Consider the following 12,780-nt stretch of genomic DNA (forward strand, 5'->3'; position numbering starts at 1 on the left):
AATCAAAAAATGGGCAGAAGATCTAAATAGACATTTCTCCAAAGAAGACATACAGATGGCCAAGAGGCACATGAAAAGATGCTCAACATCACTAATTATTAGAGAAATGTAAATCAAAACTACACAGCATCACCTCACACCAGTCAGAATGGCCATCATCAAAAAATCTGCAAACAATAAATGCTGGAGAGGGTGTAGAGAAATGGAAACCCTCCTACACTGTTGGTGGGAATGTAACTTGGTATAGCCACTATGGAGAACAGTATGGAGGTTCCTTAAAAAACTAAAAATAGAATTACCATATGATCCAGCAATCCCACTCCTGGGAATATATCCAGAGAAAACCATAATTCAAAAGGATACATGCACCCCAATGTTCATTGTGGCACTATTTACAATAGCCAGGACATGGAAGCAACCTAAACGTCCATCAACGGAGGAATGGATAAAGAGGATGTGGTACATATACACAATGGAATATTACTCAGCCAAAGAAAAGAACAAAATAATGCCATTTGCAGCAACATGGATGGACCTAGAGATTGTCATACTGAGTGAAGTAAGTCAGACGTTGAAAGACAAATATCATATGATATTGCTTATATGTGGAATCTAAAAAAATGGTACAAATGAACCTATTTACAAAACAGAAATAGACCCACAGACATAGAAAACAAACTTATGGTTACCAAAGGGGAAAGGGGGGGAAAGGATCAATTAGGAGGTTGGGATTAACAATATACACTACTATATATAAAATAGATAACTAATAAGAACCTACTGTATAGCACAGGGAACTCTACTCAATACTCTGTAATGACCTATATGGGAATAGAATCTAAAAAGAGTGGATATATGTATATGTATATGTATAACTGACTCACTTTGCTGTACAGCAGAAACTAACACAACATTGTAAATCAACTATACTCCAATAAAAATTAATTTAAAAAAATGAAGAAAATATATGATCAGTGTCAGGATCAAGAGTCAAGGACTTGTTAAACATAGATAAAAAAGGCACTATGGATTAAGTATATGATGCCTCAGTTTCTACCGTATCAATATTAATGAAACAAATCCAAAATTCTATCATTCAAAATTCATAAGTCCTTTCAATATTAATTAGTGTAGTAGAGAGGCAACTATATAATAATCATTACAATTTATGTCTTATATGAAATCTTCCCATTTTAAGAAAAAACTGTTTTAGGTGTTTCCCTCTATGAATAGTGGTCTAGTAATTATTAGATAAGTATCTTTAGAATTCAACAAACATTCACTATGTGATTAGGGTCTGTCACAGTCTTAATTACCCTTATATAAATATCTAACACACAGAAGGCAATAAACAAATGAATGGCCTTAATGGCTGTCATTTATCTATACTAGAACTTAGTCTCCTCATCTGCAAAATTAGAAGGGCTGGATACGATCTTTACTTTTTTTAAAAAAAAATACTTTGTGGAGTACTTTATTTTTTTTTAATTTATTATTATTATCTTTTTATTTTTGGCTGCTTTGGGTCTTTGTTGCTGCGCGTGGGCTTTCTCTAGTTGCGGCGAGCGGGGCCTACTCTTCGTTGCAGTGCGCGAGCTTCTCACTGCGGTGGCTTCTCTTGTTGTGGAGCATGGGCTCTAGGCGGGCGGGCTTCAGTAGTTGTGGCATGCAGGCTTCAGTAGTTGTGGCTCGCGGGCTCTAGAGTGCAGGCTCAGTAGTTGTGGCGCACGAGCTTAGTTGCTCCGTGGCATGTGGGGTCTTCCCGGACCAGGGATGGAATCCGTGTCCCGGCATTGGCAGGTGGATTCTTAACCACTGTGCCACCAGGGAAGTCCCTGACCTTTTCTAAAGTAGTAGTGTTCAATAGAAATGTCTGCAATGATGGAAATGTTCCACATCTATATGGCTATTCAGCCCTTAAAATGTGACTAATGCAACTGAGGAATTAAATTTTTAATTTAATGTAAATTTAAACAGTCACAGGAAGCTAGTGACTACCACATTGTACAGCATAGCTCTAGGGCAAAATCCTGTGTGAAAAACACATTTCACAATGCATTCCAGTAACCACATACACATGGTAATGTATATATATGTATTCGTAAAACAATACTTCCCTTAATACATATAAAGCCTTGATATTTTCTTTCCTATTCTACTAAATTTCATCTAAAACAAAGTGCTGATCCAACCCACTAACATGATTTCGTAACACTGCACTAAGGCTCCTTTCAGCTCTAAAATATGCTATAAATACTAATGATTGTCCTAAAAGTATGCATTCAATATTTATTTTGTAATCTTAACCACAAGTGACTAATTAATCTGAAAATTTGCCTCAGGTTGTAGCAGGTTCTACTTTAAAAGCCTTATAATCATTCCTTCATCTCCCTGTTAAATCAACATTTTTAAAACAGAGGCAAAAGTTGCATGTCTTTAAGAAGTAGAAAACAAAGGTAACATCTTTTCCTTGTTTTTCATACTTCAGAAATGGTAACCAAAGAAATGGCAGGATATACAGGAGAGAGTGAAGGAAATTGTGGGGATAGTGTTCATGTAAAGAGAGAAAGCTAACTTGTTACTGTCATCACCTCCTCTGAATCTCCTAATGACGTCTCCTTCCCCCTCATTCTTCGAGCCTGAAAGTCCTACAAATTTTATCTTTTTTTAAATTAATTTTTACTGGAGTATAGTTGCTTTACAATGTTGTTTTAGTTTCTATTGTACAGCAGTAGAAAAGTGAATCAGCTATACATATACATACATCCCCTCTTTTTTGGATTTCTTTCAAATTTTATTTTAACTTCATCTGGCTTATTAGAGGACTAGAGAACAAGACTGGTTCCCAAGAGATCACATGTTACAAATTTCAACTACAAAGTGCTTTTAAAAAACCTTAATAAAAGGATCTGGATTTGCTTCTCTACCCTAATCTGCCATCTCCTATCATGAAATCCTCACTAGTCTAAACTATAAGCAGTTCTACAGAAGTTTCATGCTCTCTCTTACCTGTGGGCCTTTGTACATGCTATTCCCTCTTTAGCTAACTTCTAATTTTTCAGGTCTTGGTTTAGATATCAGTTACTCAAGGCAATTTTCTCCACCTTAAGATTAGTCTTGATGCCTCTCATGTATATTCCTCCAGTACTTTGTACCTTCCCCATCATTGCACTACTGTATTAATTGCCTGTTTACTTATCTATTTCCCCTACTAGATTTTAAACCCTTTAAGGACAGGGTGTATATTTTGTACTGTTCACTGGTATAAAGATGTTCAATAATTACTGAATGAACATATCGATATAATTCCTTCAGCATTCCACATGTCTAGTGTCATACTCCCTGCTTGGAATGTTCTCCCCAGCTCTATTGCCAGCATGAGATCCTCTCTATAATCTAGTTCTTAATTATCACTATTTCCTCTGGATGCCTACAGCCCTTATTATTCATACTATTCATTTGATATTTAATCTACTACGTTGTTTTTTAGTTATTCTTGTAATGCATAGATCCGATCTCATTAACTAAATTGTCCAGCTTGAAGATATTACTGTGTTTCTTTTGGTACTCCATTACCTAGCATAGCACTATGTACACAGCAGACATTAAACATCTGTTGACAAAGAATCAAAACTTGAAAGGCTGTTTCTCATATGAAGCTGACAACACTTTAGCGATACAGATGAACAAGGGGTGCCAATTAAGCTTTCTGTCAATTATAGGCAATAAAAAGATATACTGAAGTACGAATACAAATAACAATAAAACACTATTCTTAAGTGAGAGATAATAATGAACACAAATATTAAGATGCACTGTAGCCATAGCTACATTCATTAAAGATAAGTAGCCTTATGGCTTCCAAAGTGACCTGTGTACACAAAAGAATACTGTTTTTCAGATCAAAGGATAATCGTATTTACATATGAATTTAGGGCGGTCTATGTTTTGGAGACATAGATAATTACGGTTTGGGCCTATCAAGGAGCCCTGTCAGCAAGGAAGCTAACTGGTGCTAACTCAATTTGCCGCTTGTTAACAGGCAGCTTGTTATCTTCCAATGCCCTCCAAACTGCTATTTCTGACTGAGTAAAATCTTAACCATTGGCAAACTGGTCCCAAATTCCATTACTAACTTTGGAAAGTAGCCCAGTTCTCCTTGCATTTAGAAAAGTAAGCAGTATGGGAATGGTGTCTACTCTGCCTCTTAAACTAAGAGAAAAAACTGTAAATCCTGCGAGAGTCACCAGCGCTCCAGGTGCCCTCTGCCCGGAACCTTCCGTCCCGTTCCCATTTACTGTACCCCAAAGATTTTCTTCACCCCTTCCTCAAATTTCCAACCCTAACTTCCTTCACTTACTGCTGCTCCAAGTTAGCCCTGACAACCTTTCTTCTTTGTACTGGCTCTGCCCTGAAGACACAAGGGCAACCTTTTCCCTATAGGTCCCCTTGTCCTTCACGCTACACTTCCAAGTGAACGGCATCTCACCTGGGAGATTCCAGCAGTTCCCGAGCCGCCGAGCTGACGTGACCTCCATTGCGGACCTGGGCTCCAGATAGAGACTAGGGGCCGGATCGGTATCACAGCGTGCCAACAACGCTTTTCGAAAGCAGCCGCCGCAGCTGCCCAGCGCCAGGAAGGTATCGCGAGCAGCGCCATCTTGAGCGAGGGAAGAGGAACCGAGAGCAGAGGATTGTGGGACGCTGGAGGTCCGAACTCGCTACCTTAATCCTCCTCACCCCCCTCCCTCCCTGGAGGAGAGCGGAAACAGCTTCTCTCTGAAGATTCGGATGCTTTAGCGCAACCGCTTTTTTTCTTCTAGGGCCGGTCTTTGAGTGTCTTTTTTACACAGCAGGGAATAACGGAGTAACATTGTCTTTCTCTCTTTTCCTAGATTTGTCAGGTAAAACACAGGATGCGCAGTTAAATTTGAATTTCAGATAAACAATGAATCATTTCTTAGTATAATTATGTCCCAAATATTCCATTTGCTAAATCTGGCAACCCTATCTTGTCAGTCATTTCACTCTTCTCCTGCCGCCTCCAACTCAGTGCCAAAATCCACTCTCTCCATTTTCCCTGTGAATATTCTTATCACTCTCCTGTGTACTAACGCTTAGGGCAGATTAAACTACAGATATTGATTTCCCCGGGAAGGAAGCTTCATCTGTGAGATTCACTGCCTGTGAGAGTCACTTGCTGTGTTGTAAGTGCTTGCATTTGGCTGATTGTTCTTTTTCGCACAAACTTTGGAGGAGTTTTCCTTTGGTCTTTTGCTCTTGGAAGAGTTTTAAACACACACACACACACACACCCTTTACTCTGCTAATTTGCCTCTCTACCTCTTCCCTTTGGTTTCTGCAGCATCTAATTATTGCAAAACAGCTAGATTCGCTGAAGGACGGTAAAATGAAAATGTATGCAGAGAAGTCCATGTTTAAAGACAGGTTTATATTCTTTTGTCACCACTATCATCCAACAAAATAATGTTGAAATATGTTTACAGTTATCTAGGAAACTACATTTCCAAGTGTAAATGTAACCTGAAGCCCTGGCGACAGTAATGCGTTTGCAATTTCCATTCATTGCTGCGTTCTCAAACTTTAACACAAGACAGGCAAATAATTATTAACTCCTTATGTAGATGCACTATGGACTAATGATAAGTCTGATGAAGACAAAGGATATGCATGGCCCATGCAGTTAGCTTTACTTTGTTTCAGGATTCATATTACACCCCAGGTTTCCAGGGTAAGAGGATGCTTGAAAGGAATTATTTACAGAAGAATAAAGTTTCCAGTTGAAGGGAATTCCATGTGAAGGAAATGGCATTTTTAACAGCAAGAAGTCGAAAGAAAACACTTCCAGGTTCAGGAGTCTAGGGAGTGTATGGCAGAGAAGAGATGAGCCTGGGTGAGCAGAGGCCTGATGGTGAAGGGGCTTGTATTTCATTTTAAGAAGTTAATGCTTGATTCTGTACCTAGTGAATGGTTTTAATCAGGAAAGTAACATGATCAGATCTGTATGTTCATTAAACCACTCTGGCTTAAGTAGTAAGGTTTGACTGGAGGGAGTTCAGATTGGAGTCATGAATTTAATGCCATAGTCATAAAATAAAGGCCTGAACCTGGCAGTAGCAATCAAAGCAGATCAATTCCAGAGATATTATGGAGATAGGATTGACAGAACTTTTAGTGATTGATTGGATGCTTCTGGCTTATTATTGTCTAGTTGACAAATCAATAATGGCCTCTTTCATTAATGCCTACCTATATCATCATCAGTAAATATTTACTCAGCATCTATTCTGTGTTATCAACACTTTACACTAGAGAAACCCTGGACTCTACCAATGATTTCTATTAGGGCTGAGTACTGCCACTGAATCTTTCTACCCAGGTAAAGTATTGTCCAGTAATGCTCTAATTTTTTTTTAATGTAGGAACCTGGGAGTTCCCTGGCGGTCCAGTGGTTAGGGCTCCATGCTTCCACTTCAGGGGGCACGGGTTCAATTCCTGGTCGGGGAATTAAGATCCCAAATGCTGCGCAGTGCAGACAAAAACAATTTTTTTTAATGTAGGAACCTATACAATATATATTTTGTGAGAGACTATCATATATAATGCGACAAAATAATATCTTCAATTTTTATACTTTTGGAAACACTCACACACATTATCTTGCTGGATCTTAATCACAGCGTTTTGGGTGTGTTCCTTGTTCCTAGAAGATAAAGAAGACCAGGGCCATGTGGTGACAGAGTCAGAACTAGAACCATGGTGTTCTGGCTGCTATTCCACTGTTCTTTACACTAAAGGTGTTACCCGCACTCAAATACAAGATTTAATTGAAAGTCTCTACCGGCCATATAGAATTATAAGATTTTAAATCAGGCAACATCTCAGAATTCTGAAACATCTGACCCTACAGATGATTTCTCAGGAGTTTTGAGAAGTTTCATTAGAATCACCTACAGGCATTATTGGCATGGAACAACAGTTGTGAGGTCTTTGACAGGAATCAAAGCATTTTTACCAAAGTAGTCTCATTGTAAGTCAACTCCTCTGATTAAGAAATGTGAATAACGTTGGAATAACAAAGTAGTTACTCTATGATGAGCCAAAATGAGTCAAACATGAGCCAAATAAGCCAAAGAAAATTTCCAGTGCACCCAGAAATAGAACATGAAGCATAATGAGAGTTGTGTACTGGGGGAGAACTGAAGCAACAGGCCAAATTGGCCTGCAGCAACTTGACACATAAGTGTTGGAAGTAAGTTAGAGAGACAGAGGAGCACACATAAAAGCCGCTATAAATAGCTGTTGCAGACACAGATCACATGACAGCACTTTGTTTATGCAGTAATTATATCTATACTTGCCCAAGGGTACTTACCTGTTAAGCAGCAGAGCCAGAACTTAAACCTAAGCCCTGACCCTAAAGTCTGTGCTGTCAACCTAAACTGTAATGCCTCCTCATGTATTTCTCAACAAGGCCCATAGAGTTTAAGGAGCATACCAAAGCTGTTTTCACTCCCTAATACTGTGGGCAATCCTGTGTGTTGTATAGCAGCAACCAAGCTTTTCTTGGCAAAGAATGATCTTGTGGAAATTTTCCTGTGACTGTGGGACTCCATGCAGATGACACAATAAGAATCATTCTCTTTCTGAGAACTATGCATACCACTGCTCAGAAAGTAATCAAGTGGATCCCTTAGAAATGTTGCTAGATATACCATGATTTCAAGCTCCTTGAAAATCTAATTAACTTGCTGTTTCATAGCTCCATGGTTTTACTCTGATGTGAAGGAGCCAGTGAACTGTGAAAACATGTCTTCTTATCTGTGTGCCATGTAGGTCCATGATGAAGCTGTATGCAGCATGATGTTTTTAATCTTTCAGAGCTCACTTCAGTTTTCACCCTAAACTGTCCCTTAAAAGAGAGTGGTGATTTCAACAAGATGATCCAAAGGCCAGCAGAGTGGAGTGAGAAAATGAGAATAGAAAAATCAGAGAGGGTTATCTGGGAAATTATTTTAATGAGGCAGGTTACAAAGGGGTTAATAGGCTTGAGTATGACATCAATCTTTAGGCTGAGCCTGATGAAGATTCTTCTCAGACTATTGATGTAACATCTTTAAGATTCCTCTGGCTATAAACACCCATGATTATGTGATTTCTTGCTAAGCAGAAAATCATTACTTTCCTTATTTTGAGTGAGGCTTTCTAGCAAAATCGGATTTTTAAAAAGATCTATTATTATCTAGGCAACTGCAATAATTATGACACAGTATTAATAATCATGGAGAAGGAAGTGAACACAGGTACATGGAGGCAATACTGGATGGTATGATTAAAAAAAGGGTCTCTATGACATTGTATTCACTTCCTGTTGTTACACAACAAATTAGCACAAACTTGGCAGCTTAAAACAACATACATTTACTATTTCACAATTTCTGTGGGTCAGGAATCTTGCTACAAATCAGCTGCATCTTCTGATCAGAGCGTTACCAAGATACAATCAAGGTGTCAGTCAGGTCTGCAATCTCACCTGAGGTATGGGATACCGCTTCCCAGCTCCCTGGTTGTTGGCAAAACTCACTTCCTTGTAGTTGTCGGACTGAATTCATTGTTTTCTTGCTGGATGTTGGCTGGGAGCTGCTCTCAGCTTCTAGAAGCATCCTCAGGTTTTTCCAGGTGACCCCCTTGATAGGAAATGAACATGGTTGCTTCTTCAGGGCTAGCAAGAGAATCTCTTTTGCTTATTTTTAATTGAGATTAAATTGGTGTATAACATTGTATTAGTTTTAGGTGTACAACAAAATGATTTGATATATATAAATATTGAAAATGATTACCACACTAAGTTTAGTTAGCATCCATCACCCCACATAGTTACTAATTTTTTTCCTTGTGATGAGAACTTTTAAGATCTACTCCCTTTTCTCCACTCTATATTCTGGCCTCCTTTATCAAAGATAAGGTGACCATATGTGCGTGGGTTTATCTCTGGACTTTCTATCCTGTTCCATTGATCTATATTTCTGTTTTTGTGCCAGTACCATACTGTCTTGATTACTGTAGCTTTGTAGTATAGTCTGAAGTCAGGGAGCCTGATTCCTCCAGCTCCGTTTTTTTTTCTCAACATTGCTTTGGCTATTCGGGGTCTTTTGTGTTTCCATACAAATTGTGAGATATTTTGTTCTAGTTCTGTGAAAAATGCCAGTGGTAGTTTGATAGAGATTGCATTGAATCTGTAGATTGCTTCGGGTAGTATAGTCATTTTCACAATGTTGATTCTTCCAATCCAAGAACATGGTATATCTCTCCATCTAATTGTATCATCTTTAATTTCTTTCATCAGTGTCTTATAATTTTCCGCACACAGGTCTTTTGTCTCCCTAGGTAGGTTTATTCCTAGATATTTTATTCTTTTTGTTGCAATGGTAAATGGGAGTGTTTTCTTAATTTCACTTTCAGATTTTTCATTAGTGTATAGGAATGCAAGAGATTTCTGTGCATTAATTTTGTATCCTGCTACTTTACCAAATTCATAGATTAGCTCTAGTAGTTTTCTGCTAGCATCTTTAGGATTCTCTATGTATAGTATCATGTCATTTGCAGACAGTGACAGCTTTACTTCTTCTTTTCCGATTTGGATTCCTTTTATTTCTTTTTCTTCTCTGATTGCTGTGGCTAACACTTCCAAAACTATGTTGAATAATAGTGGTGAGAGTGTGCAACCTTGTCTTGTTACTGATCTTAGTGGAAATGGTTTCAGTTTTTCACCATTGAGGACGATGTTGGCTGTGGGTTTGTCATATATGGCCTTTATTATGTTGATGTAAGTTCCCTCTATGCCTACTTTCTGGAGGGTTTTTATCTTAAATGGGTGTTGAATTTTGTCAAAAGCTTTCTCTGCATCTATTGAGATGATCATATGGTTTTTCTACTTCAATTTGTTAATATGGTGTATCACATTGATTGATTTGTGTACACTGAAGAATCCTTGCATTCCTGGGATAAACCCCACTTGATTATGGTGTATGATCCTTTTAATGTGCTGTTGGATTCTGTTTCCCAGTATTTTGTTGAGGATTTTTGCATCTATGTTCATCAGCGATTGCCAACAAACACATGAAAGAATGCTCAACATCATTAATCATTAGAGAAATGCAAATCAAAACTACAATGAGATATCATCTCACACTGGTCAGAATGGCCATTATCAAAAAAACTACAAACAATAAATGCTGGAGAGGGTGTGGAGAAAAGGGAACCCTCTTGCACTGTTGGTGGGAATGTAAATTGATACAGCCACTATGGCGAACAGTACGGAGGCTCCCTTAAAAACTAAAAATAGGACTACCATACGACCCAGAAATCCCACTACTGGGCATATACCCTGAGAAAACCATAATTCAAAAAGAGTCATGTACCACAGTGTTCAATGCAGCTCTATTTACAATACTCAGGACATGGAAGCAACCTAAGTGTCCATCAACAGATGAATGGATAAAGAAGATGTGGCACATATATACAATGGAATGTTACTCAGCTATAAAAAGAAACGAAATTGAGTTATTTGTAGTGAGGTGGATGGACATAGAGTCTGTCATACAGAGTGAAGTAAGTCAGAAAGAGAAAAACAAATACCATATGCTAACACATATATATGGAATCTAAGAAAAAGAAATGGTCATGAAGAACCTAGGGGCAGGACAGGAATAAAGATGCAGACCTACTAGAGAATGGACTTGAGGATATGGGGAGGGGGAAGGGTAAGCTGGGACAAAGCAAGAGAGTGGCATGGACATATATACACTACCAAATGTAAAATAGATAGCTAGTGGGAAGCAGCTGCATAGCACAGGGAGATCAATTCAGTGCTTTGTGACCACCTACAGGGGTGGGATAGGGAGGGTTGGAGGGAGGGAGATGCAAGAGGGAAGAGATATGGGGATATATGTGTATGTATAACTGATTCACTTTGTTATAAAGCAGAAACTAACACACCATTGTAAAGCAATTGTACTCCAATAAACATGTTAAAAAAAAAAAAAGGCAGGGCCTCCCATCAAGCCTCCTAGATAGCCTCAACCACCAGAGGGCAGACAGCAGTAGCAAGAAAAACTACAATCCTGCAGCCTGTGGACCAAAAACCACAGTTACAGAAAGAGAGACAAGATGAAAAAGCAGAGGACTATGTACCAGATGAAGGAACAAGAAGAAACCCCAGAAAAACAACTAAATGAAGTGGAGATAGGCAACCTTCCAGAAAAAGAATTCAGAATAATGATAGTGAAGATGATCCAGGACCTCGGAATAAGAATGGAGGCAAAGATTGAGAAGATGCAAGAAATGATTAACAAAGACCTAGAAGAATTAAAGAACAAACAAACAGAGATGACCAATACAATAACTGAAATGAAAACTACACTAGAAGGAATCAATAGCAGAATAACTGAGGCAGAAGAACGGATAAGTGACCTGGAAGACAGAATGGTGGAATTCACTGCTACGGAACAGACTAAAGAAAAAAGAATGAAAAGAAATGAAGACAGCCTAAGAGACCTCTGGGACAACATTAAACGCAACAACATTCGCATTATAGGGGTCCCAGAAGGTGAAGAGAGAGAGAAAGGACCAGAGAAAATATTTGAAGAGATTATAGTCAAAAACTTCCCTAACATGGCAAAGGAAATAGCCACCCAAGTCCAGGAAGCGCAGCGAGTCCCATACAGGATAAACCCGAGGAGAAACACGCCGAGACACATAGTAATCAAAGTGGCAAAAATTAAAGACAAAGAAAATTATTGAAAGCAGCAAGGGAAAAATGACAAATAACATACAAGGGAACTCCCATAAGGTTAACAGCTGATTTCTCAGGAGAAACTCTGCAAGCCAGAAGGGAGTGGCATGATATACTTAAAGTGATGAAAGGGAGGAACCTACAACCAAGATTACTCTACCCGGCAAGGATCTCATTTAGATTCGATGGAGAAATCAAAAGCTTTACAGACAAGCAAAAGCTAAGAGAATTCAGCACCGCCAAACCAGCTCTACAACAAATGCTAAAGGAACTTCTCTAAGTGGGAAACACAAGAGAAGAAAAGGACCTACAAAAACAAACCCAAAACAATTAAGAAAATGGTCATAGGAACATGCATATCGATAATTACCTTAAACGTGAATGGATTAAATGCCCCAACCAAAAGACATAGACTGGCTGAATGGATACAAAAACAAGACCCATATATATGCTGTCTACAAGAGACCCACTTTAGACCTAGGGACACATACAGACTGAAAGTGAGGGGATGGAAAAAGATATTCCATGCAAATGGAAATCAAAAGAAAGCTGGAGTAGCTATACTCATATCAGATAAAATAGACTTTAAAATAAAGAATGTTACAAGAGACAAGGAAGGACACTACATAATGATCAAGGGATCAATCCAAGAAGAAGATATAACAATTATAAATATATATGCACCCAACATAGGAGCACCTCAATACATAAGGCAACTGCTAACAGCTATAAAAGAGGAAATTGACAGTAACACAATCATAGTGGGGGACTTTAACACCTCACTTACACCAATGGACAGATTATCCAAAATGAAAATAAATAAGGAAACAGAAGCTTTAAATGACACAATAGACCAGATAGATTTAATTGATATATATAGGACATTCCATCCAAAAACAGCAGATTACACGTTCTTCTCAAGTGCGCACGGAACATTCTCCAGGATAGATCACATCTTGGGTCAC

General features: G+C 38.5%; 1 protein-coding gene across 1 annotated transcript in view; it reads right to left on the reverse strand.

The window, feature by feature from the left end:
• ABCB7 (ATP binding cassette subfamily B member 7) overlaps positions 1 to 4,676 on the reverse strand; it is a 151,010-nt gene extending 146,334 nt beyond the window's left edge. The window contains exon 1 of the mRNA XM_059911792.1: positions 4,490 to 4,676. Coding sequence (XP_059767775.1) covers positions 4,490 to 4,660 — 171 coding nt within the window. The 5' untranslated portion in view covers positions 4,661 to 4,676. The remainder of the gene's footprint in view (positions 1 to 4,489) is intronic.
• Positions 4,677 to 12,780: the final 8,104 nt, after the last annotated feature.

The sequence above is a fragment of the Balaenoptera ricei genome, chromosome X, assembly GCF_028023285.1.
Source record: "Balaenoptera ricei isolate mBalRic1 chromosome X, mBalRic1.hap2, whole genome shotgun sequence".
Classification (NCBI taxonomy): domain Eukaryota; kingdom Metazoa; phylum Chordata; class Mammalia; order Artiodactyla; family Balaenopteridae; genus Balaenoptera; species Balaenoptera ricei.